General features: G+C 31.7%; 1 protein-coding gene across 2 annotated transcripts in view; it reads left to right on the forward strand.

Moving 5' to 3' along the window:
• Positions 1-21,179, forward strand: part of PCDH10 (protocadherin 10) — a 38,427-nt gene extending 17,248 nt beyond the window's left edge. Inside the window, exon 5 of one of the 2 annotated variants that reach the window (XM_067036679.1) lies at positions 21,067-21,179. In XM_067036679.1, coding sequence (XP_066892780.1) covers positions 21,067-21,086 — 20 coding nt within the window. In that variant the 3' untranslated portion in view covers positions 21,087-21,179. Of the gene's footprint in view, positions 1-2,280; positions 2,555-21,066 lie in introns of those variants that run through there. The other variant, XM_059066358.2, reaches the window with a different exon arrangement.
• Positions 21,180-27,126: the final 5,947 nt, after the last annotated feature.

Genomic DNA, 27,126 nt, shown 5'->3' on the forward strand with positions numbered 1-27,126 from the left:
TAAAATGCTGCTGACACTTTAGACAGACTTCTTTTCAGAAACCCTCATTTTAGGAACACTCTTTTTGGCATCTATGTTATTTCTACCTAACATTTCAAGTTTTTACTTGTTTGAAATCGTGGAGTGTGTTTTGTTGCAATCACACCTCTTCCAATTCCTTCATTATCTTAGTCGGCCTTCTAAGTTTTCATAATTTGTTGAAGTCATTATAGTATAGGAGTATATACAGCATTCAAAATAAGATGACTTTTCTTACTGGTACAGATTATGCTCATACTTATGTACCCCTGTGTAGTGATTTCTCTGGAATTTGTACATTCCTCTAGTGTCATAAGCATAGCATCACTTTATCAAATATTAAATTCCACAGAAAGTATTTTTATAGGTGGCCTTTTAACATTTTTGTCTGTTAGGTCCATATGTTACTAAATGAATGGACATCTTTTTCAGTATTTTTTCCTTTTTTAATAGATAATGTTTGTTTCTGTTCACTTTTTCTCCAAGTTGTGCTACTTTTTTTAGAAAAATAATATCCTATTTCTGAGATTTTGTTCTCTCACTGGTCTTTATAAGAATACCTCTAGATTTGTGAGTCTAACTAATTTTCTTACTTTTTTAGTTTATCTCTTTGTGACAAATCTCTGGTTTTTGAATCACACCAGTATTTTTCCATTAAATTATTTTATTCTGTAATTATGAATTAATCTCTCATAATCAAAATAGTTTACTCACATCAACTCTGTGAGCAAGAAACAAATGACAACTCAGGATCAGAAAAAACCTGACCCCAGTTCATATTCTCCATATATCTACTGTTAGAATTACATGTTCACTGAATTTTACAATATTTCACTTCTTTGAAAAATGGTAATCTATTCACAATTTATGTGATTACTCCAGTTAACTGGTGCAGCAGCTGACTGGAACCTTTGTATACTCTAGATAAATGAGATATCATAAGACTATCTTGTTTCTTCTCCTTTAGTTGTTGAGCGATGGTCTTCCTCAACTAATAGGATTTAAATGAAAGCTATAAAAATCTTTCTGAGGTGCAGATATGAAACAGAACTGTTCATTTTACATCTATACATCTGGCAATTTCTGTAGGCAATTTGTGTTTTACTTATTCAGACAGCAGTGCTTCTCTGTGACTTATCACATATCATTGAAAATTTGTGCCTTTGGGTGCTTTGAAACTAGTTAATATCCAATACTCTCTTGGCATATTTAGACTCATTACCCAGCCATGCATATTTTAAATGCAAAATAATTATGTGATAGAAAATGAATTAATGGACGAATGAGTGTTTTTAAAGCACCCAAACTTTCTTTAATGCTGTCATCATACTTTAACTTACACACACGTCTACACAGAGTTTTTGATATCTCTAGGCAAACTCTCATCTTCCAATTAAAAAAACATGTTTTAAATTAGTTGTATTTCTCTCTAGATAGTACCTACAAGGTTTTATGAGGGAAGACAGATATCGAACTCATTCAAATACACCTAACCGAGATGTTTTGTGAAAAATGGTAGTGTTTTTCAGTACTTTAAGATTTTTAAACTTTTTTTTTTTTTTGCGGTACACGAGCCTCTCACTGTTGGGGCCCCTCCCGTTGCGGAGCACAGGCTCCGGACGCGCAGGCTCAGCGGCCACGGCTCACGGGCCCAGCCGCTCCGCGGCACGTGGGATCCTCCCGGACCGGGGCACGAACCCGTGTCCCCTGCATCGGCAGGCGGACTCTCAACCACTGTGCCACCAGGGAAGCCCCTAAACTTCTTTTGATTTATTCAAGGCACTTACTTCATATTCTAAGGGGGAATTAAATTTGGTTTTAATTTCTTAACTCTCTTAGAATATTAATTGCCCCCCTTTCTTACCAGGTCTGTAAAACAATCTTTTACATGTTTTATTTACTAATGAAGCTTTCATATTTTAGTTCTCATCCTTCACATTTTTATAAAGCTAATATATATACATATATACATTTTCTTCGTTATGGTCACTTATATTTCTTATTTAGTTCCCAGGTAGGAGTTATTTATTTGCATGTTATTAATTACATTTTTGAGTTCATGGATACATGGTTAAATAAAACATTTAAGGTCATACAGAGAAGACAATTGGTTAAAGTAATTTGTATCTTTTTCAGTGTTTTACACTGCTTAGTAAATGATTCTTCATCTACATAAAGCAGTTTATTTTGTGCACACTTTGCATTTTATTGAATTAACATTTAGCATATTAATATATTTATATACCTCATTTTATATTACAGATCATTTTCATCCTCTTTCTTATTTTGTACATTGGAAGTAAATCCATATAAGCATTGTGCATCATGTGAGCCTAACAAAGGAAGATTATCAATTAAAATATAAATAGAATTATTCAGTGAAAAGGAATATCTACTTGGGAATTTTTCCTGCCTCATCAAACTGAAGATTTTGGGGTCAAAATTTAAATGCATTAAATTATAAAGCTATTGTAAATAAGTCTGGAATATACAAATTCAATTGCTTATAAATATCATTAAACATTGTTCAATACTCAACGTGCCAGACTTTTTTTGAGTGAGTCTGCGTCTTCTGAAATCCTTTTAATAGGAATTAGTATCATTTAGACAATATAGCTTGGAAACTGTTTTGGACTATAAGGTTCATTGTTCAAGATTAAATAATACTACTGATTCAGGACTAAACTCGGCATAATGTGAGTCCATTTAATGTTTACTAAATTATAATAAAAATCTTGGAAGTTTTATATCTAGATCTAATAAGTCTCCCTAATTACTGGGTTAGTGATTTCTAATTAACTACATCAGTTTAGGTGGGGACAGTGTAGAAGATTTGAAAGATTGAACCCCCAAATATAATTGCATACAAAAGGACATGGATAAAAACAAATTGTAAGCTGGAAAATTTACAGATAAAAATCAGGATTTTATTTCTGATTTTTTAATTGTTACAGTATATGACACTATATTTATACATTATGTCTAGGCACTTAACCATATTCTTTTTCCTAGAGATATATTTCTTTTAACTGTAGGGATTGAAAAGATTATATGTGAAATTTATTTCAATAAGTTTTTTATAACCTGTACTTTTAAGTGTTGTCTAAATTATCAAAGATAGTTTTTAAATCATTGAGTTCAACAAGTGATTATAAATATATTTTCTGTGTTCTATTTTAATGATTCTGTTGTATGGATACAGTTGTGCATATATGCAACCCATAGAGAAGCACTATGTTTTTAATTTAGTTTAATTTTTAATTATATCTATCAATTACCAAAGAAAGAACAGACAGAGATTATGCTTAACATAAGAGTAAATTTATTTAACTAACGGCTACTTCATTATCGGAAGCTGTGAACATGATAATATGGTGCTTTTTGAGAAACAGATAAGTGATACAATCAATTTTGGTTGTTCGTTTATTTGGGGGGATCCTGGTTGTACTTTTTGAGGACGAGTTCATATTGCATAATATAACACAATTAACCATGACACTGTAGAGGAAATAGATTTCTGTATTATGAGGAAGACATTATTTTTACTGCTTGTAAAAATGTAATCAGTAGGGCTTTTTTTCCCTCTTTTAATGTTGGTGTTAACTGGACTCCTACACAAGATTCTAATACTACTTGTGTTGGATATTGAATTGTATATTTTACACAAACTGGAAGATTGACATTAGTTTGTCATCAAGTGTTCCAAGGTTCATATTTATGCCAATAACTATGTTTCAGCTGAAAATTGGATAATTACTACGTTATTCCATAAAAAGCATATCTGTAAATGTTTTTGTCAAAATAAGTGTTTGGAAAAATAAAAACGTCCTAAGCCAAGAGGTAATACATAAATAAAATCAATATCAAACATCTATTTCCTGGGTTAAATTTTGAATCACCCTGGATAAAGAAATAGCCAGGGCAGAAAGCTTCTCTCATACCTAATTAAACATCACCGGGCTTTGTCTCAAAGGGCAACATATTGATAAAATTTTCTGAGTCAAAAATGGCAACAGTAGATGAAGTAAATGTAATAAGTTGTCTTGATGATGTGCACCTGATGGTGTGTTTAAAATAAAATCCTTCACATGTAGGTTTAATCAAAATGGTGGTGGGAGTAATAGGTCCATAGATATGAGAGTTAATGTTATAGTTTGACAGTGGCTATCATTTTATTCTTAAACAAATATATAGAAAACCCTGAAACTGACCTGTAAAATTAGTATAAAATTATTGTACCTTTTTCTTTCACTATTAATAAATCTGATGCCAGAACCAATCCCCTTGGTGGTCACTAGTAGTGGGGTTTTAAGGTTTACTTCCCATAGAATTATTCATCATACATTGGAGGTCATGAAATCGAGATCTGTTTTGGTGAATATATATTGATTCTTGACTTACCTCAATCTTTTTGGTAAGAACAATGGTAATAGGGAACGATATTATGTACAGCACATACATTCTACTAAGTTATATTTTTAAACCTTTTTAAAATGATGGATAATTTCAAGCTTATTCAAAAAAGAGAATAGTTTACTAAACTCTCTGCTTAAACAATGATCAATTCTTGACAAATTTGTTTCATCCAAAAGCTAATACACTTCCTCTTCTTTCATATTTTTAAAGCAAACCCAGAAACCCTACTGTTTAATTCATTAATATTTCAGCATGTTTATTAAAGATAAAGTTGAACATAACCACAGGAATAATATTCCTCCTAAAAAATTTTTCTTGCTATCGTTGATTGGTTATTGTTCAAATTTCCATAATTTTCTCGTAACTATTATTTACATTTACAATTAATTTGATTCATGATTAAAATAAGGTTTGTTGATAGCAACGCATTTTTATTTTTTATTTTAAAAATTTTGATTAATGTACTGTATGCATATAGACAAGTACAAAAATCACAAACGTATAACTCAGGAAATGTTCACAAAAGGAGCACACCTGTGTAATCAGTGACCACATTAACTGGGTCCTGTGTCCAGTAGCCAAAACATTACTAGTATCTCAAAAGTCCACCATTCTGTCCCCTTGCAGTTACTACCACCCAAAGTGTTACCACTGTCCCGGGCTCTAACCAAAGATTAATTTTTCTGGTTTTAAAAATTTATATAGTTTGAATAAATGAACTAGTGCGATATATTTGAGTTTAACTAAAATGTAATAGCTGGTTAGTCTCTCTGATAATATAGGGAAAGCAAATATCATACCTAAAACATACCAGTGTGTAAGCTTAAAAAGATAATTTAGTTAGGATGTGTTCTCCTTGGATATGATTTCACTTACTATCTTTGGAGTTCTTATCATGTCTAGTATTTCAGAAATGCTTGATACTTGTTATTATATCTTCTCTTTGATTGAAACTTAATCTTCTGTTAACTTAGTGGTGTTTTACAGAAACAAATACTTAAATATGTTGATTTGAATACCAGATTATAACAAAAGAGTAGAAAAACTGAAATGTGTCTATTTCACATTTCTTTGAGCCTAGAGTAGAGGATTGTGGCAAATTGGAGACTAGGGTGCTTAAAGGAGACTCTGAATAAAGGGATTAACATTGTGGATAATAACGTATCTGAAGAGACTCTAAAGGATTGAGGGACTGTGAATTAAGAAGAAAAGGGGAGAGGTGACAAAACAAATGTTAAGTGTTTAAACAAATATTACACAGATAAATATCCTGACCTTGACATTGGTATTTGCTCCTAAGAGAAATGGAAGCACATTACCTAGAAAGCTTTACAAACTACAAACGTAGGCATATGCCAACTGTAATTTGGTGGAATAGCACTTTCTAGCCCTGTGATGTATTCCCACAGAATGCTTTTCTAATACTGGGGCTGGTTTAAAGGAGTGAAGGATAGGTCTCAGTTTTACTAGGGGAAAAGGAAAGGCAATTGAGAAAGCCTGGATTTTTATATATTTCCTTTCCTTCCTGTTTCTACACGGATGACTTCTTAAATTTCGTATTTTGGAATTTGGGGAAGGAAACATTTGGTTTCTTAAATCATTTTTTTCCCTCTCACACACTGAATTGCAATGTATGATTAAATGTCTAGGAACAGAAATTTAAAAATCCTAGTTTTAGAAGGAAATTTGGGAAAATATATATAGTGCAAAAGCTGAGTATGAAAAAGTCTAGTATATTTTATATATGCAATAGTACCATAGAGTATGTCTATTAAAAGTATACATTATAACTTAAAGATTTAAGACTTCATATTATATATAATAATAATTTATAAAAGACATGACTATAGATTTTAAATATCTATATGAAGATATTTTAAATACCTTCATCAAATATTGAATCTTTTCTTTCTTGAGTTGGCTTATTTCTCTTATAATAAGAATGTTCCATTTTGGTATCATATTATCCTCTGCTGAATTTTAAGCAAAATCCTTGGTGTCAGTTACTGTGAAATGACTTACAAATAAAAGTGCAGCAGCCATCATTAGTGATTCAGGTCAAGTGGCCTACTTTCCTTAAACCTAATGGTGATATGTGCTTTCTTAATTATTTTGGAGGATATAGCAAACAGGCTATCTATGATCATTATATCTTGGATTGATATTTTGGAGAGTAAATTAAAATGTAACATTAGCTTGCTAAGTGTGGAGGCATGAATTAATCACACACTTAAGAAAGGAAAAATAATCAGATGGGGGGATGGTGTTAGCTAAACATTAATGCTAGCTTTAATAATAGTAGTAGCTACTACTGAGTGCCTATTTTATAGGCATGAGAAGAGGAAATGACAGACTACAGTTTCATAAATACACAACCAGTGTCACAAAGTGATAGTTCTCATCAGTTAAGGGTCATGAAATAGGCTCTATGAATTTCAGATTATAGTAAATAATTTTAGAAATGTTTTAGAATATTTTATGATTATATAAATATACTCAATTTTATATAGGCAAAGGGGTTTTCAGTAGCAGACAATGTAGAAATGCCTTTTATTGATAAACTGGAGTGAATTTTAACTCCTTTGAAGTTGAATTAAAGCTAAGGATTTGAGAAATCTATATTTTTACATTATATTATGAAACGGTGGGAAGATAATTATTTCTCAAATTATAACAACAAAATATTGACTCTATTGAAATGTGACTGGGAAAGGTATTTTTTTTAATGCAGGCTTACTTTAGAATTGTTTTTAGGCAAATACTTGACATTGAATAATTTTATTTTCATCTCTCAGACTTAAAATTGACCTTGAAATCCTTGAGAACTTAAATTGCTTGCCTTGTAGGAATTCTTCATAGGAATTGTGATTTCTTAATGCTTATAAAAGGTGTGCTAAAATATCCAATATGGGGGAATGTTACCTTTGCTTTAAATAAAAGCATTTAACATAATTTACAAAGAGTATATTATATTGTTTTGAAATTCGTTGTAAATCTATATCTTTTAAAAAATCTATTAAAGTTTTTCACATTTCAACTACTTTCTAATTCTGAGGGGTAGATATCAATAAGTCCTATTGTTTATAATACTATTCTTTATTGTAAAGTAGTGCTAGGGTAGTTTGAAACTGTAAAAAGGTTTTTAACCAGCTGTTTTAAACAGACCTTCCCAAGCTACTGACAAAAACAGTGTGACCCACATTCAAGAAAACTTATTACTGAAGACGTACTATATCGTAGGCGTGGTGGCCTTCAGTTTTGTTTGCCGTAGATCTAGATTATATCAATGTTCTCAAGGCCAGCCATATAGGAAAATGATTCTGGCTCATGAACTCATCACAGAGTGATGTGAAAATAGGATCAATATTTTAATTTAAAATACAGATGTAATAACAATCAACTGAAATACCCCTGGAGATATCCAGGGGAAAGATAGAAACACTATGAGAACTCTGGTTGAGAAGGTGTAAAGGATATGAGATCAAGTTCATTACTAGCGATCACACAAAGCCTCAAGCGTACTCATCCTATAAGGATACCATACCTCCTGCGCAGATCAAAATAACTCAGATCAAGTCACGTCAGTGTCATCTGCTCTGGGCTGTGCTAGAAACATGCAAAAGCATTTTCAATTATTAATATTCCTCACTCATTTTATGGAGGGATATTATTGATATCCCATACCTCATCATACCTCATACAAACTTCCTCTGAAATAGTTTTGAAAAAAATGGAGAAACCAACCTCGGACATATTACAATACCAGTGAAAAGTTTTCCTCTTCCTTTACGAGGTATATGGAGTACAACCTACTCGCCTACTTGGATTGTGGTGTCCTTGGTAAATATTTAAAAAAGACTCTAGGCATTATTTGCAGGATAGATTTCCCTAAGCATCACTAATTTTTATTCATTTTGACTTTACGATAGCTTGGAACATTTAATTTCACAAGACATCATTTTCTGATTTTGTTCTCGAAGTATGCAGGTACTTCCTTTGGACACATAGCCTGCTACAGAATTACAAGAGTGGGTCTCTATACTGGTCCTCACATCAGAGAAGTGATATGTAGTTAAGCGCTGCAGTTATAGAGCCAATCTGCCATGGTTCAAATACCGATCCAGCCAGTTACTAGCTGTGTGACCTCTGTAATGTCTTTCATCTTCCTGTAACTCATTTTTCTTATCTGTGGCATAGATCCTCAAAAGCTCATTGTGGAGATTAAATTATTTAACATATTTAAAGCAGTGAGTGCTTTGGCCCAATGGAGCACTCATTAGGTGTTCAGGGCAACCATATATTCTGTTAAAATTGGACCAATGACATCAGCCTGAGTATGGAGAAAATTTAAATTCTGGGTTTAAATAGAACTAATTATGCTTTCTTTTACTCCCAGAGAAAAATCAGACTCCAAATGTTCTTTTCATGATATATCACTATTTTACATCTGCAGTGTATATTCTTTCACATAATACATATGCTTTAAAAGTACAGTATCCCTATTTTTCTTTTTCATCTGTGAAACCAATGAAATGGATAGACGAGAACCAAAGTTATAATGCCCAGTAAAGACTAAGCTTTATTTGTTTTATAAGATGTTAGTCATGAAGCATGATTATAACTTTAAACATTTCGTATTCTCATTATTTTACTTAACTTGTGCATGTCCAATGAGTGGAGATATTTGATTATGAGCAATAAACAGTAAAAATAAATGGATAAAGAATACTCTTTTGGGAAACAACTGATTTTTATTTCATATAGAAAGCAGCATATTATTATATTTGATGATTGTAGAAAAATAATGACTATTTCTTCAGGTCAAAAATTGTAAAACGTGATACAAATAGATGTCCATATCCAATTTGACTTAATCTACATTTTGACAATTGTACTAACCCTTTAGAGTAAATTCTGGCCTTAGGCAAGATATTGTTACTCCAAAGAGTTCTGATATCCCTGTGTGAGAGACACAAATGCCCTAAAATTATCACAAAAGTAAATGTGAAGAGTCTATTAGTGTGGAAAATTGGGTTTTTCTATAAGATATACCAAAGATATCTATGTCTGCCATAAATCAGTCTGTACACGCAGAAGCCCAAAGATTTTCCTGCCTCTTTTTCTTCCCTAAAACCCTATTATCTGATAAACCCGAATCTTTCAGTTAGGCTTATATTTATGTTTTTGTACTTTTGTCTTTCACAGTCAGAAGGAACTAGCAAATGATGTCACAAGCCCTTTTGAGAAACGCCTGAAAAACTGCCCAAATTTTACTTTTTTGTTTATGCCTTATTCATTGAACTCTCTCAGGTGTAATTCTCATGATGTTATGATTCTCTGTTTTCTGTCTTCTACCTTCCCATCAGTTCTGCATAAGTATCATCATTTTGCCTAGAAAACAAGAGGCCTTACAGCTAAGATCCAGTGCCCAGTTACATGTGCTTATTTCTTTTTATCTTTATGACTATTTAGAAGGAAGTCAGTAAGGATTTGTTACATGGGGTTTAATTTTTGTTTTTGGTTTACTAGCAGAGCATTACTGCAGTTGTCAATCTTTGTGGTAATAAGGGCCCGATGGAGAATGACAGGGGAAAGATCAGAGACATTTTGAAAAAAAATTATAGTATTAGAATTATAAATGTAAGAATGAAAGGCAAAGAAAATAGTTATCAAGGATGGTTCTCAGGTCTTGAGACTGGATGATTGGGAGAAGATTGCATCCCAAATCTCACAATTAATTGTGAGACAGTGTAAAAAACAAGTGTGCTTTCTTTTTTACATTAAATTTTTAGAAGTGAAAAGTAGACACTAGGGAAGATGATAACTGAAAATACTAGTAGATCGAGATACAACGGGAGTCATTTTGGGATAGGAAAGATTTGATCAAATGTATGTGACATTTAATCACTTCAAATACGTTATTTTAAACGCCATGATTAAATTTGTCCCTGTGTCTTCACCATTTCTGTGAGTTGCAGACCAGATGTTCCTAGGGTGAGATTTACTTGTGTGTCTCTCTGTGAAAAAAATAAACTCTGAAGCAGTATTTTATTTAAAAAAAAAAAAAAGATTCATATAAAACTCTTACATAAATCATATATAAATCTTATACAGTGTATTTAATATTTGTGATCATTGTATGCCTTATTTTTCTTTGTTAAAATTTGTGGAAAAAAATGTCCCGTCTTTTCTACGGGTTCCTGGCTTTAATTGCTGCTGACAGAACCTGAGGCTTGAGACCGTGGGATAGAATCACTTCCTTGAGCAGCTCACATCACTGCTTTTTTTCTGTCACAATTACCCTTAGAATTGAGTTATCAACCACAAGACATCCAGGCAGTCACTTTGACTGCAGAACACTTTGTCACTTTTGGAAGATTTAGGGTGATGGAATGCATACTATTTCCAGATGTGTAAAGTAGAAACCCTGGACCTTCAACGGGGCTCTGTGAGAAGACACAGGCGTACTTGCTTTCTTGCATTCCCCGAACCCAGTCATTTCTTCTTAATTCACCAAAATTAATGAAAACCCCTCTACTTCTCTGTCTGGCTTCCACTGTCTAATAATTAGAGAATTTATGTATATTCACAGACATTTGACTTTAATATGCTCCTCTTTAAAAATCTTGAGAGGCTTTCTGTTTCAGCTGCAATAACGTTCACACTTTTATTAGCTTTGAAAGTTTTTTGTTTAAACCCTGCCTACATTTTTTAGTTTCATGCCATTCAGTGATTGTAGGCTTCTTGATACACTGTTTTTCCCAGGCCCTTGCATTTTGACATTCCATTCTCCCTCTGGAATGCTCTCTCATTGAAAAAAAAACCACTCCCACCCCGTCAGCTTGGCCATCTCCTACTCATCCATCAAGATTCGACTCCTTTTACCTTTAATGGGAAGCCTTACCAGACAAAGAGATATATACAACCTTCTTGTAACTTCTTATAGATTTTATTTGTAATTGCTGTTGTTAAACTATCCTATAAAACAGTTGTTAGCCTATTGGGCTGTAGATCTTTTAGAGAAGAATCCATGTGTATTCATTTTACAGTCTCAAATCCCAGAACTTTGTCTGGAGCAAAGTAAATACCCATAAAGCCATATTAGACTACATCAATTAATCAATAAATGAAACATCCTGAAACCAAGGAAGCGAGTGCATTTTTGTTTTCTCCTTAGTTATTTAGGCATCTTCCCAATTTACATAAATGAATATAATTATAGTAATCTCTGAATGGCAAAAGAAACAAACAAACAACCCCCCAAAACCTAACCATTTCCACTCCTAACATACACTCTCCTGGATTTCATCATCTTTCAACCTTCCTTGATTTTCATGTCCTTTTATTCTGGCCTTACATATACTGCTACTAGCTCTTTTATTTTTTATCTATTTATTTTTTTTCTGATTGGTTGCTTTCTCTTTAATAACTCCTTAATCCTCATATTTCAATATCACCAACTGCTAATTTCACAGTTGATTTCTTTTCAGTTGTCTGTCGCATATAATTCACAAACATATACATAAACATTAAGTAAAAATGAGGTAATCTTATACATGAACATAGAGTGGGATCCACTGTAGATATATGGGTATGAGAAGGAGATTGTTGTAATATGGGATAATTATGCCTAGAGGTAATTTATCTGGCATTCCTTTGGGTTTCTGGGGTTTTCATGTCACTGTTTTTAAGCCTTTGGTATTTTTGTTTATCATCAGTGTTGCACAAGCTTTTTTCAGATTTTCTCTTTATGGCATTGTGGCAACTAAAGAGTATCTCAGATGCTTTTTTGTACAACAAGGATACAACATTTTTATTTTGTTCCGTGAGAACTTTATTATGAGACATGTAGATACGTTTCTACTTTAGTCATATTTCAATAATGATATAGATATGTTATATATAAATATACATTGTCAATACTATTTTTTTTTTTTTTTTTTTTTTTCTTGCGGTACGCGGGCCTTGCACTGTTGTGGCCTCTCCGGTTGCGGAGCACAGGCTCCGGACGCGCAGGCGCAGCGGCCATGGCTCACGGGCCCAGCCGCTCTGCGGCACGTGGGATCTTCCCCGACCGGGGCACAAACCCGTGTCCCCTGCATCGGCAGGCGGAGCCTCAACCACTGCGCCACCAGGGAAGCCCGTCAATACTATTTAACGTGGTTAATTATTTAAACAAATATTGGCCTTAACCAAGGTTAATTATTTAAAACTTGAACTTTTCCTAGATTTATTGTGATACTTTTCATAGATAGTAAATGTATAACATGACTTTTATTGACGTTATTAGGTGGTTAAATATTTGCAGTAATTAGGAAAAACCCTAATCAAACACAAAGTTTAAAGTTTTGGAATGTAATATAACTGTATAAGGACTTAACTCTTGTCATTTAATTAGAATATAACTAAAATGATTTTTAATGTTTAACAAGCATGGTAGTGATCTTATTTTAACAATTTTGCATTTTTGTGATGTTTTTAAAGCTGATTTGAGTCTCTGCTTACCGGTTTTCAAATCTCTAATTATCTGATTCTAGATTAAATTGAAAGGCCAAGAGGGAGGTAGTTTAATGAGTTTCTAGAACAGAATTAAAATTAGAATGTATATTTAGATTTAAATTTTAGAAAAAATAATTAAAAATTATGGTTCTTATGCAAAGAAGAGAGAACATTTTATCAAATATGCTATATCTACTTCACAGAAACAAATACTTCAATTGAAATCAAGGTTAAAATTTAATCATAACAGAAAAAAACTTAAATGACAAGATTGTGTTCATCTATGATAATAGATAACTGATTTTTTATATTGTAATCTCCGTTTGAATTCTCACATCTTAATTTAAAAATCATTTTACATGGAAATATGTACAAAATTTATTAAATGAACTACAGTTCTACAAATTAATTAGAGAATATAGTGTAATATTTTTCTAGTAAACACAGCATAACATTCTCCTCAGTGGTGACTAGAATCATCTGTGCTATCATGTAGCTGGTATCTTGAGGATAGGGTTGCCAGATTTAACAAATAAAAATACATGACACCCAAATGTTGCATGTGGGGTTATGTATACTAACTAATGATTCACTGTTTATCTGAAATTCAACTCTAACTGGACACCCTGTATTTTATCTGGCAACCCCTCTTAAGAAGTTATTGGCACCTGTAGTCTCGGGTTCCTAACCTGTTTAGCGTGGGGATGTTTCTGTAGTTACAGAAAACCAGTGGTTAGCTTTCACTTTTCAGGGTGTCAGCATTTCAACCCCCTTCTGAGCCTGCAGTTCCTGTTATTAGTCTATTTGCTTTGACATAAAAGCAACGGAATGATGCTATGGGAAGTCAGATCATCAAGTATATTAAATATATGGCCATACTTGTACACACCGTTTCTAAGTCATGTGTATTGTGTCTCTTTTTGGAAAATATCCTTGTAAAAACTGTGCTATTAGTACTCTATTTACCAGCCCAGAAGATTTTCCACTTATTTTCGTGGCTTAGTTATCTAAAGTGTTAGTTGAATTAGTTTGAAATAGTATCACTATTTAAGTAGGCTATTAGTGGTTGATACATTAGATACATGGCTATGTATTTTTTAAATGAAGATCTTATGTATTTATTCTTAAGTTTTCCCTATCTTTCATTGCTGGAATTTCTGCTTGCTTTTCATATAAAAGACAAAGTTGTGCATGTCCCTAGTAGTTGGTTTAATATTGTGATACAGTGATGTTGTTTGTTGCAAATAAGTCTAAACAGGTATAACATCCCTATACCTAGAGGAATAACTAATGCCTTGCAGGAATTTTCCAAACCTTTACTTGGAAAATTAATGCTAATTTCAACCTTACAGGGAAGTAACTAATTTGATCTCCTTATAATATTGTTTTGAAGAAAACTACTAGAAATATAAGTATCTAAATGTCAGTGAATATTAACAGCTCCATAATTCTCAAAGAAAAAAAAGGAACCATTTATTCTTTAAAGAAGCATATGAATGTCTTGTTAGAATTTAGAGACACATAATCATGGTATTTGTCTAAGTTAAATGAAAGATCTTTTGTCATTATTAAAGTAAGAGTTAATTGACTGGATTGTCTTCAAAATAAATTTCAGGGGTATTTCTTTATTGCCATGTAAAGAATGCAATTTTCAAATAGTTGTGGAACAAATCACAGTTTCCATATTTTAGTGCATTATGGTAAAGGAGTCCAGAAATTTTTTCAATGATATTATAAACATGGAGAGCAATCTGTGTTAGAGAGTTCCATTTCCTAAATATATGCCAATGTAGGGGCGGAGCATTTAAAAAGAATTCAGTCTCCAGACTTGATTTTAAGATACCATTCAGGCAAGGGGGTTTTGTTTGTCAGAGGGAGCCTGGATGGTGGCAAAAGTGTTCTTGGTGGGGTCATGTCCTATGATTTTTTTCGCCCTCAGGGAAAATTTGTTAAGCTTACAAGTCATAATTTTTAACATTTCTAGGTAAGTTTGGAATACATCCATTCAATCTATAAAATGCAAGTACACTGTCATGCTAAGTTTTTTTAAACAAATATTTTAATATAAAAGTTTATTTTTTTAGCATTTAAAAACAGATGTTTAGAATATTGACAGTTTTTGCGTCTAGATGATTACCATGTGTTTTTTGATATCTTGCTTAAATCAATTCAGATAATGATAATAATCAAAGTATGTTGTCTAATTAAAGGAGTTAATATACTATCACTGGTTTTTGTTGTAGATTTTAAAGCACTCTTAATTAAAGTAATTAATTAGAGACAAAGATTTTTAAACCAAACAAAATTGAGTTACTAGAATTACACCTACCCTGTTAATACATAGCACAAGGAGATCAGCTCGGTGCTTTGTGACCACCTAGAGGGGTGGGATAGGGAGGGTGGGAGGGAGATGCAAGAGGGAGGGGATACGGGGATATATGTACACATATAGCTGATTCACTTTGTTATACAGCAGAAACTAACACAACACTGTAAAGCAATTATACTCCAATAAAGATGTTAAAAATATATATATTAATGGTAGTTGACAAGGTTGCACTAACCCACAGAGTAGCTATTTCTTGGTGAATGTACTATCGTCTTAATAAGAAGGTAGTTTTAAATCACACATATTTACATACACACAAACACATACAAGTATATAGAAATTTCTAAAAGCCTATGGATTTTCTATCTACAAGAAATTCATGATGTTTGGGGAAACTCACTTGCTCAAACAAAGCTATGTGAAGGTAATGGTATTCTGCCATCCTTTTGGACTCTACTTGTAGACAGATAGAAGCCCCTATTTTCAAGGCTATGAAGTCTTTTAACTAACAACAAAATGTGGTTTAAACATAAGCTCCATTTGTGATACTAAATACTGTAATGTCCACATGTGGTACATACAGGGCTTTGCAGAGTGCAACAACACTGCTTGATCTCAAGGGTAACTTCCAGCATATGAAATTAATTCTGTCTTTGCCCCCACCATTCTTAGTAAGCAAATGAAGTCCAATTCATTTCTATTTTGTGACCTCAAGTTCACATACAGTCTCCATCGCAACTAAAAATTAGCAGTTTGGGTAACTAGGTTCTTGAGCAAGACCTTAGGGGTGCCAGAATTTCTAGAGCTAGAATGTCTATAAAGAGAATATTATGCTCAATATGTCTCCTATCTTAGAAATGATCCATTTATTGATGTACATTTCTAATCCACAAAACTACACTTGCCGATTTCCTATCCCTTAAAATACCCATGGATTTATCTTGTAATTTAATAGGCATTTAATAATTTCAAATTGTGTTGTAAGCATTGCGTGCATATATAGACTAAACTAAAAATAAACACTTGGCTTTACGATGTATTTCTTAGGTGAGTGGTCTGAAGTCCTGTTTGAGTCACTTATTTCAAAAAGTTTCCTTTCTAAAAAAACTAATCAAGTTTACAAATGGGAATCACCTCCTCCAAATGAACTCTTGCTTTCTAGATATATTCTATAATCTCTTAACTGTCAAACTAGAATAAAAAGGCATGTTGTTTGATGAAAGGAAAAAAGGAGATTTAACATGAGGATGCTGTGAACATATGAAATAAATATAGGAATGCAAGTTTATATTGCTCTGAGCTACTATTATTAGAAAGACAATCCATATTATACTAACAGAAGGCTTTCAGTCTTTATAATTCACAATAAACCATAGCATGTAATTTTTAAAATTATATACATATTTGATTTCAAATATTTTTGTCATTTTTTGAGAGGAGGCAAACATTTACAATATGAACAATATACAACTACATTAAAAAAAATAAAAGCAAATATAAGCGCGTTCAAGTGGGAAGATCAAAGACAAAGAAGCGACCCGCTTTTAATAGTTAACACAACTATGCTCATCTCAGAACTTTAGGGTTAAACAGAAAAAAAATTCTTTAGAGACATTTTTGAAGAGAATCTTCAACAATGGTTCAAGAATAAGACAGAGGAAAGTTAAAAGAACTGATTATTCGCTGGACAGATCTCTAATGGGACTTGCTTTTAAATGATCTTTCAGTTTATGATGTGCTTTCCCACAGGGAACAGAGAGTAGGTGTTTCTGACTCCCACAAGGGGTAATGGGCTTAAACTCTTGTACCGTAGGTTCACTTTATACATAAAGAAGTGTCCTGACCCAGAGGCTCAGGAAATATTTGAATGACTTCCCGAGTAGCTTACTGATCTCAGCTTCTAGAAGTTTTTCACTGTAGTGGAGAGTCTCGATCATCTGGGATATTTGAAGGCTGTTCTTTCTATCAGTGGCAGAAATAGATTAGATCACTTCATAAGCTCTATTTATTACTTTAGCTTCTGTGATTTACGCTGTCATAAAGTATAAAGAGTATTATGCTTCCTGCTACGCAAGTAGACGAATGTGAATATTCAAATGATTAAATTGTCATTTTAATATATTATACAATATTATTTTTCACCAGCTTTTTAGTAAACTATAGTATGTTGAAGAAATAGAATATCGCTGGTGATGTTTTCCAATTATCTTTTTGCAACATACGTATTTACAGGCAGTCTTCTTAAGTCATTCATCAGAATTTTTAAATGTCCAACAGTTTAATATCATACTTTACAAATTACCAAGGGCAATAACACGATTCCACGGTATAAGGAAAAATATGCATCATGGAACTTTCATTAAAATAGTATGTATATGCTGAAAATATACATACGTATACATGTTAAATATATGCACACATATATGCTAAATTATAAAAGGTAGATATTTGAATCTCTTCTCCATTAATAGTAATTTTTCATCTGTAGTTCAGGCAGTAAGATAAATGTGTTAAATGTAACATTTATATGCCTCACTTTGAAGAATAAATGCAGTGAATGAATAAATAGAGGTAAAAACAAACAAACAAACAAATAAATGAATTAAAGAAAATTCCAGTAATCTGGAATCACAGTATCTGGAAAGATAATCACAAAGTTGTCAGCAGCAGTTATCATTTTGGGGGTATTTCTGAGTGCTTTTATTCTTATTTGGCTTTTTCTGTGCTGTTTGAATTTTAAAATTTTAATGAATTTTATTTTATTTTTGAATTTTTAAAGTAAATATGTGTAATTCTACAAAAATATATATATTTTGTAAATACTTATAAGTACAGCTTTTTAAAAACATAATTAAGGAAGAATTGAAATAGTTATTAAAAAAGGAATGCTAATAGTCCTTTTTCTATTACTTTTGACTTGAATGAAAATAAAATATTTTATTCATATCAAGTAACCAAATCCCTATACATACTGGTGAACAGTTAAGGAAAAATGAATTTGTGAAATGAAAAGAAAAAGCAGAAATTCTCCAACTATGCTTTGATAATTCCAAAACATATACAGAATACATCAGAAAGCATGAAGGTTCAATGTATTTGACCCATACTCTCTAGCCTGAAATGCTTCACAAATGCATGACCATAATCGTTAATACTGTGGAATAATTGTCATTGGTACGGACTATAAAATGTAATAACGTCAATTTTTCTCTTAGATTTGTGTGCTACTTCCAACATTAACCCATACATCCCCCAAAGAACAATGATTTTTCAGTATTCAGACTCACCTTTTAAAAGCATTGAAACAAAATGTATATGACTGTAACTTTAGTAATAATATATTTTATTTTCTCTGGTTTGTCTAGCAATCCTTAACATTCGGGAAATTCGCTTTTGAAATAAAGGAACTCTTCCCTCTCCAATCTAATTTGTTCTGACCTTCAACTTCAGCCCTTACACTTGTCCTATTCAGATTTGCATTCCTGAATTAACAGATAGATGGAAAGAGGTAAATGTAACGAAAGGGTGATTATATTATTCGGAGAACTACTGAAATAGGTGCAATTTAAATAAAAGGAGCACACACGTAAGCCTAAGCAGTAATAAAATATACCTTTTAAGCTTGTGTTTATATTTCACATATTGAGTGTATTGTATGCTAAACGTCTTTGTTCTTGTAACAGCGAACCATTTGAATAACACGATTTCTTTCTGTATCCTAATTAAATCAAATGAACATATAATGTCTATGCTAATAACTTATTTTATAAGTAATCTTTTAACCTAATTAGAAATATTTTGCTCATTTAAACATGTGTTAGGTGACTCATCTCTGCATTTACACTAAGAAGCAGCTTTGCAGTGTATTCATTTTTTTCACATAACGAGTTAGTTCATAGGTGGAGTATAGGTCATTCCTGAGTTTCTTTTTTATTTTGAACTAGTAGAATGATATTTCTTAAAAATCAGTAGTTTCTGATTTATACTGTTTAAGAAAAACTTCAAACTGTAGGTAATATCTCCAACTTATTTTGAAAAAAATTATATTATTTGTAAGATGATGATAGTTTCTGGGTTGTCCAGAAAAGTGCAAGATCACACCTTATGTGCTTATTAACAGTGCCCCCTTTCAGCTACACAATTGTTCAGTTTAGACAATACGTTATTTGATCACTATAATTATTTGTTCCAATGCATTTTATAAACCCGAGTTTCTGTGATGGCTAAATATTTTAATTTACTTGAGAATTTTAAATCCTGATTGATAAAAACAAAATGTAAATCATTCATATTTATCCAGTTTATCACGAAGCAGAGAATTTGAATTCAAAGGCATAGGAAAATAAGTTTCGATTCTTTTAAGAGAGTGAAGCTTCTATTTGCTTATGTAACAGAATACTCTTTGTAGCATTATGCCCAGGTAAGTTATAATAGCTACCAGGTGGTCCCCTGTTATAGCTAATTCATTTTATAATTCATGATATGATATGACATTATAAAAATATGTTTTGATTATTTGCAGTACTGGTTACTACACAGAAGATGTACATATTCATTTTCACTTTGATTTCTGTCATTGGTGGTACCTGACTTTTACCATTTTAATTGAGGTACCTGTGCTGAAAGGTGAACTAATGAATAAATGCTTGATGGTCTGGTCAGAAACTGAGGTTGTGAGGAAAAATAAATGAGAGAATCAGGGAAAATAAATTAAGAAAATATATAACTAGAAAATCTACTTGAAGTGAGTGGAAATACAGTAGCAGAGGAATTGAACTCATCAGCACGTTCTTACATTTGTAAAAACAACAAAAAAAGTAACTTTGCACCAGTTTGAAACAATTCAGTTATGCTACTTTAGTGTTGTTCTTATTTTTTAATGAGATGCACATCTATGTGTTTTTTAATCACAATTGAACCATCTTGATTTTTAGCTCATTTTTATTATACATCTCTTATGTCCCAGATACTGATCTAGGAGATGCAGTTTCTGTTCTCATTGTGCTATGGTCAAATATTACAAAGATTGTGAATAGGTGGGAAGAAATATCCTTCATCATCATAAATGAAATACCTAAAATCATAAATTCTGAATGATTGAATCTGGACATCCTGCTTCATAATTCATTTTATAAGACTGGACCACATTCAATAATATCTTTTTCTCCCCTTCGCCTATTCCCACCTTAGCAGAAAACTGATTCCTTTCAGGGGATAAATTTACCTTACAAAATTATAGGCCATAAAAAGATTTGGTTTTTATATAATTCTAAAAAATAGATAAAATAAACCTCAAAAATGTGAATCATCCTTTAATTTTTAACTACATGAACCTCTCCTGGTACAGTTTTCTCCTATTATATGTAGATTTAGTACACGTAACTTAGAGCTTGTTAAATTAAATATATAACCACTTACCATAGATATTCTAAAGACTTGTTCTAGAAATGTAAGGACCACAAATTTTTCCTCTATTCTGATTGTGCATAAATAGTGAAGTAGGGATTGTTTTGTAGATAACTTTAAAAAGTTAATCGCATAATTGAGGGTTGGTATATAAGGCTCACATTTCTCATGCAAAACTGATTTGTATACATGTCAAAATTGTCATTTTCAGAAATCCAAACAACAGAATGTGACTATTAGAAGCCAAGGTGACACAGAAATATCTTACCACTACGTGGGTCTGGTATGGGGATACAACTTGTTTCCAACCGTATTTGCTTCTTTTACGATACTGTGCAATTCGAAACACCAACAGTCAGGCTGTTTCTCTTAGAGTATTTTTCTTTTCTTTTTCACAGCACGGAAAAGGATATGCTAGTCAATTCTACAGGACTTACCTGAAGCAGCATGATTTGCACAAAGTCGACCAACAAAAGCATCAACTTTTCAACTTCATTGTCTTGGCCGTCCAGTTAGTTGTGTATAACTGAGTGTTACATTGCTAGCCGAGTCATTATGGCCAATTATAGGACCTAATTGCTCTCAGCAGGCCTGAGAAATGAGTTGAAATGTGCAGAACTGTAGAAACTGTAGGCAACTGATTTTGCCTCTCCGATCAGTGTGTGCCTGTTTACAGCACTATATATCTTTCTCTCTCCAAATGTCACTGAGCCCTTTAGATGTTTATATTCACCACGAGAAGCCAGTCATAAAGATAAAGGCAATTTGTGCATTATAAATGCAATATCACTGTTTTAAACTTGACTGTTTTATATTATTTTTGTGTGATCAAGTGTTCCCCAAACTATTCCAACTTTACAAGAGAGATTGTGATTATGTTCTTTTCACCTGTGGGTTACAAACAATGTTGTATTCTGAAGACCCACAAAATATCAAAGACATTCTGTAGTTTCTACACCGTGTTGCAAAGTGTTTACTGTACTATTTCAAAGCTTCTAAATAAATATAAAATATATATATTATATTATATAATTTTCCTAAAATGTGGTACAACTTAGTTGGTTTTTAAATGGATTCATACAGTCCACATCATCTAATAAAGTAAAAGGTAATTCAGGGTCCCAAAGATAAACTTACTAAGAAACAAATAATCATTAATAGTTTCCTTCCAGTTTTCATATCTTATTCAACCCTGTTTTTCCTTGTTTAAAAGAAATGAAGCTCTAAGCTGAAAAATTTTGTCAAGAACTCGTACTGATTTTCAATGCCAAAGATATAGCTGTCGATGTTATCAGAGGAGCACTGAACATGTACTATCAAAATATCTAACAATCTACATTATTTCGATTCTATTTCTATGGCTTTGAATTTAGAATCATTTAAAGATTTTATAAAGAATCTATAAATTCACCTGTATCTGTTGTTAGGAAAAAAAAAAAAAAAAACACTGGGTGTCTGTACATTCTGTGGTGTAAAATATGTAATTGAAAATTACTATTTTAAATGAAGTCTTCAATCATATAGTTCACACAAAGTTTTATGTTACATAGTTTTACATAGTTTCGTGACTTCTAATAACACATGCATATAAAATCTATAACTCTATATGAATATATAGAGGTACATAAATATCTGAACTGGTAAAGAATAACTATAAGCTATAAAGGATCTCTAGATTTAAAACAAATTACATAAATTTGGAGATAGAAACATGGTACATTACTCTTTTAGTGTTATATGTGAAAATTTTATAGCTTAAATGTAGTCAGTGTTTTATTAATGAGAAAATTCTTCATGAGTGAGCCTTGAAAAGTGAAGTTTGCTTTTTATGTTTATGTCAACAAGGTTAATTATTAAATTCAGTAAGATGCAGTTTCCTTTCTTTTACATATTTTCCTTTTATTATACTGTTTGTTGCTTGCTGAAGTACAATTAAGAAAGAGAAAAATCAGATGATGTGATAATCTTCTAAGCAAAAACCAGATCTGTCACAGTTCCCCTCTAAAAACTCCCTCAACATTATATCTAAATGTTTGCCAAACCCAAATTGCAGACTGATTTTGAAATATTTCCCTTAATTTTAATGGATCTTATATTCAATGATAGTTTGAATCATGCTATGTTATTAAAGAACAGACTAAACTTAGCATGTAACAAATGTTTTCCACCTAATTTTATGTCATCTAAATGGGAATATTTTCCTAGATTTAACATTAAAATGCATACATATATTCCTAGGTTCTTGATGTGTATATTTGAGTGATATCTTGGTATCACTCATTTTTCTTATCAGATTAGACATTAATATGTCATAATCCCAATTTATATATCAAAGTAATATGTGTGACGTTCCAGTCTTTTGGGGACCCTTTAAAAATAAATGAAGCTAATTTGTCACATATGACTCATAAAGCACACACACTCACTAGATCCAGCAGTAAAATTTTCTTAAAATTTTGGCATTACTACATTAATATTTTGAATGATAGACTATTTTAGTAAGGAAACATTTTATATAATTTAACTAGAAAAAAGTCTGTTGCTTGTAATTGCTTTTTAAACAAGACAATTATTTTCTTGTTGAATCACTCTGCTTTAATTAAAACTTTTCACTCACCATTTTACAGTTATGGGGGAAACTCATATCCATCTGCCTTATTACATGCACTGACAATAAGGTTATACTCACTTCCTATGTAACAGCTGTATTAATTCATTTAACTTAAAGACATTTTATTTAATTATTTAATCCTTTATATCATTGTGTATAATTTCCCTTGAACCAACTTTTCATATCATATATATGTCTATTTGTTTTTTTAATATATTATAGTAACCTGTTATACTAATTTGCATTTTAGTTCTTAAATTTTATCATCAATCTACAAAAACAAAAAACAACAAAATTTTTTTACCTAATCTGTGGCATAAATAGAATTATTTAAACAAAAAATAGTAAAAGATTAGCTATTAACCTATCTATTGCATCCAGAATAAGTCAGAAGTTACAACAGAGTAAGGATATGATTTTATTAATCTCGCCCAAATGTTATCTCCCAGTGAGGGGACACTTGAGATGGAAAGATGCAACCAATCAATAATGAAGTTATTCAAACAAACATTTATGAGATTTGTATGAAAAGGAATTTTTGAATAAGTTTTATAATTAATCTAGTCATCCTAATATCCAATCTTCCATAATTTTATACATATCAAAGGAAAATAATATCCAAATTATTAGACAGTATTTCATCAATGAATTATTTCAGAAAATAATTATGACATTTACTTCTTGTTCACATGGCTAGTTTTAAAGTAGTAAAAAGTCAATATTGTTCTGTGGAAACAGTGTCTTGATGTTTCAGAGGTATGTCAAATGACAATTTTTAGAAATATTCCATCCATATGTAAAATTCTAATTTTTAACTTTTGAACATAAGTTTGTGACATCATTTTAAATCAAATATCACATCAGAATTACTTTACAGGTATAATGATGTCTGCATCATTATAAGTGTATCATCTTTCTTGGTAAATACTAAGGATATATGCATATTTTATTTTATGAAGATATTAAATGCAATGCCTTTATCAAACATTGCAAATTAAGTGCTATGGTAGAAGATGTAAAGATTGTAATTACTTTTTCTCCTGTTTCATTTCTTAATAGTGTTTTAATTTGCTGTCGGGTCATTTGTAATGTAGAAACCCTCCTGCATCTCCTGTAAGAGGTGGAAAGAAAATCCTCGCAATTTTTGACATAAACTTTAATAACTGTGCTTTAATTGTACCATTTTACCTTCCAAAAGTTATTTACTGGAGTAAAGTTCATCTCTAATATAATTATTCAGACAGAATGTTGCAAGTGGTAAGCAGGATAAAAAAACTTACTCACGTTACTGACTGATAATAGCACTGTTATTTGTCATTGCATGTGGTTTTTTTCTCCCCTTTATATTTCTGTGTGTGTGTTTAATACCCAAGGAATTCAAAAATACTGAAAACATTGATATACTTGATAATTTTTCTGAAAATCTTATATTTTTCATATTGCAATTTCTTGGGTTATTTATCTTTTTCAACTCTAATTTTGTAGTGGTAAAGGCTTTGCACTTAACATCCTTTTTATGTTCCTTTTTAACAAGGAAAAACAGAAAATGACAAAATTCCATATTTTTTATGCCATGGAGTAGTAAAATTATTTTATATATTGTTAGCATTTCAAGGAATAGCCCTCTGCTAGGTCAGACAAAAATCCTTAGACAGTAATTTGTGAAACTACTTTTCGGTAGAGTATTTTTGTTTTCTTCTAAAACTTGGCATAGGTTTTAGATTATAGCATTCTTTGAGAATGCTGGTAGATGGGTGCCGCCAGAGTATTGCAGGCAATAATATGACTAAAATTCTAATACCTTTAGGGTGCATGCATGTATTTCTAACCACTGCTATTTTTTAAGTATTTGTAAAATTAGAAAAATGGCTTTTATTTCTTGAAACCTTTTCACATGCTCAGTTTGACGTTTTACACTCCAGATGTTTTTGAGTTGCATGAAAATAATGCATTAATGATGCAAAAATATTGAATTTTCACATGAGACTCAAAAATTTCTGAATGATAGAACTCAGACTTCCAATACATCCATACATCCTTGAGCTGAAATAAGCAGGGAATTTCAGCTCTAAACACATTTTTGAGACAGTTATCTGTGAGTGAAAACAGGGTATTATAACAAAAGATGAGTTTAAATCTTAACTATAGTGTTTGTTACTGTGAATGCTATAATGATACCTAAGTAAAATGAGTGTAAATGTAATATATTATTTTATACTGCTGTATACATATGAAATAAATAAAACTAGGATACATATTATGCCATTTTTCCATGCATGGATCTTCCACTTACGCCTGTGGGAGCTTTGGATAAAAATCAGTGGCAAAATATGGCTCTAAGTTTAAAAACAACTAATGCTGATTTAGTAATTTTAGTCTTAATATATCAGGTCTAAGGGGACATCTGTTCAAAACTGTCTCATTTGAAGCAACATATGCTAGGTTTAAAGGATTGCACTATATTTATAGTTTTGAAAGTAGGCATTTCGTTCCATATGATTCTCATGATACCCACAATGAATATTTTATATATATATATTTCCACCTGATGTTATATTTCTTTTTAATTTTTTAAGTTGTAGTAATACAAAGGTCCACAAAGATTAATACAAAGGTTTTATATAGGATATGAGTACCTTCAAGCAATAACAGAAAAAACACTATATCTAAAATTTAGAAACACACTATTTCATATTTAAAGTTGATGAAAGATTAAAAAATCATATGGGTATCATTTCCCAAGACAAAAATAGGAATTAAGGAATAGACTTTTCTATAATGTGAAAACATCTGAATGAATCTTATAGAAATTTACATTCTGAAATAGCTAAAATGTAATACAAGAAATGTATGCTTCTTAATCCCACGTGTGGTTTGTATAAATTATTTTCTTGAGTTCAAACCACACATATCTGGACAGAGGTTCATTTTATGAAGCAAAGAAGGAGAAGACTAGGTATTTGAACAGCTAATAATGCCAACGCTATGGTGGGAAAGAACTGAATAAAATATACAAGAATGATAGTTCTCGATGAAATGTTAACAGCTATAACCACAAGTTGGTTATTGGTTATTGGTTCCCCTGTAGACCTGTATCTCCTACCCCTTATTATTATACTTCCTGGGAATCATATCATGGACTCTTCTATCTAACCCAGATTATGAATTTTCAGAGCTAAAATTAAATTTATTACATTACAAACATAAATTAAGTTTCGCCAATGAGGGGATGTAACATGGTAATATCTGCCTTCAAGGAAATTCTAGTTTGCTTTGGGAATGAAAGAAATAAGAGGAGAATATTAAATAATAAAATAAGCAAACAATTAAGTGATTACATTTGTGGTCAAAACCCAACAGTGGGTCATGAGAGCAATTCAATATTTTAAGACGACAGCATAAAATCAAAAATAAGTAAATGGAATAGGAAAAAATAGCATAGAAAAGTGTCAAAACTCATCACTCATGGTAAAAGCCAATAATTCTTTGTAAAACATTTTTCAGATACATGTGTGAAATAGGTCACCATGTGAAATGTATTTCTTGCTGTGAACGTTGTCCTAAATGTTAGAAAAGCACTGCACCGTATGATCTCTATTTCAAATTTAAGCTGTTTGAATGCTGTGAAAAGACAGGCAAGATCTTTTTGAAAAGTCACTTCGCATGTGAATCTTAATCTTTACCTTTGCAAAATATGGAAAAGTACACTTAGTTGTAGAATTTTTGTGAGAATTAGGTGAATTGATGCACATGAAATGCGAAGCACAGTGTTAATACACCATTAAGTGGCATATTTTATTATTAATATTGTTTTCCATTACTTTATTCTCGGTTACCTAAAGTATGG

The sequence above is a fragment of the Kogia breviceps genome, chromosome 6 (assembly GCF_026419965.1).
Source record: "Kogia breviceps isolate mKogBre1 chromosome 6, mKogBre1 haplotype 1, whole genome shotgun sequence".
NCBI classification, from domain to species: Eukaryota; Metazoa; Chordata; class Mammalia; order Artiodactyla; family Physeteridae; genus Kogia; species Kogia breviceps.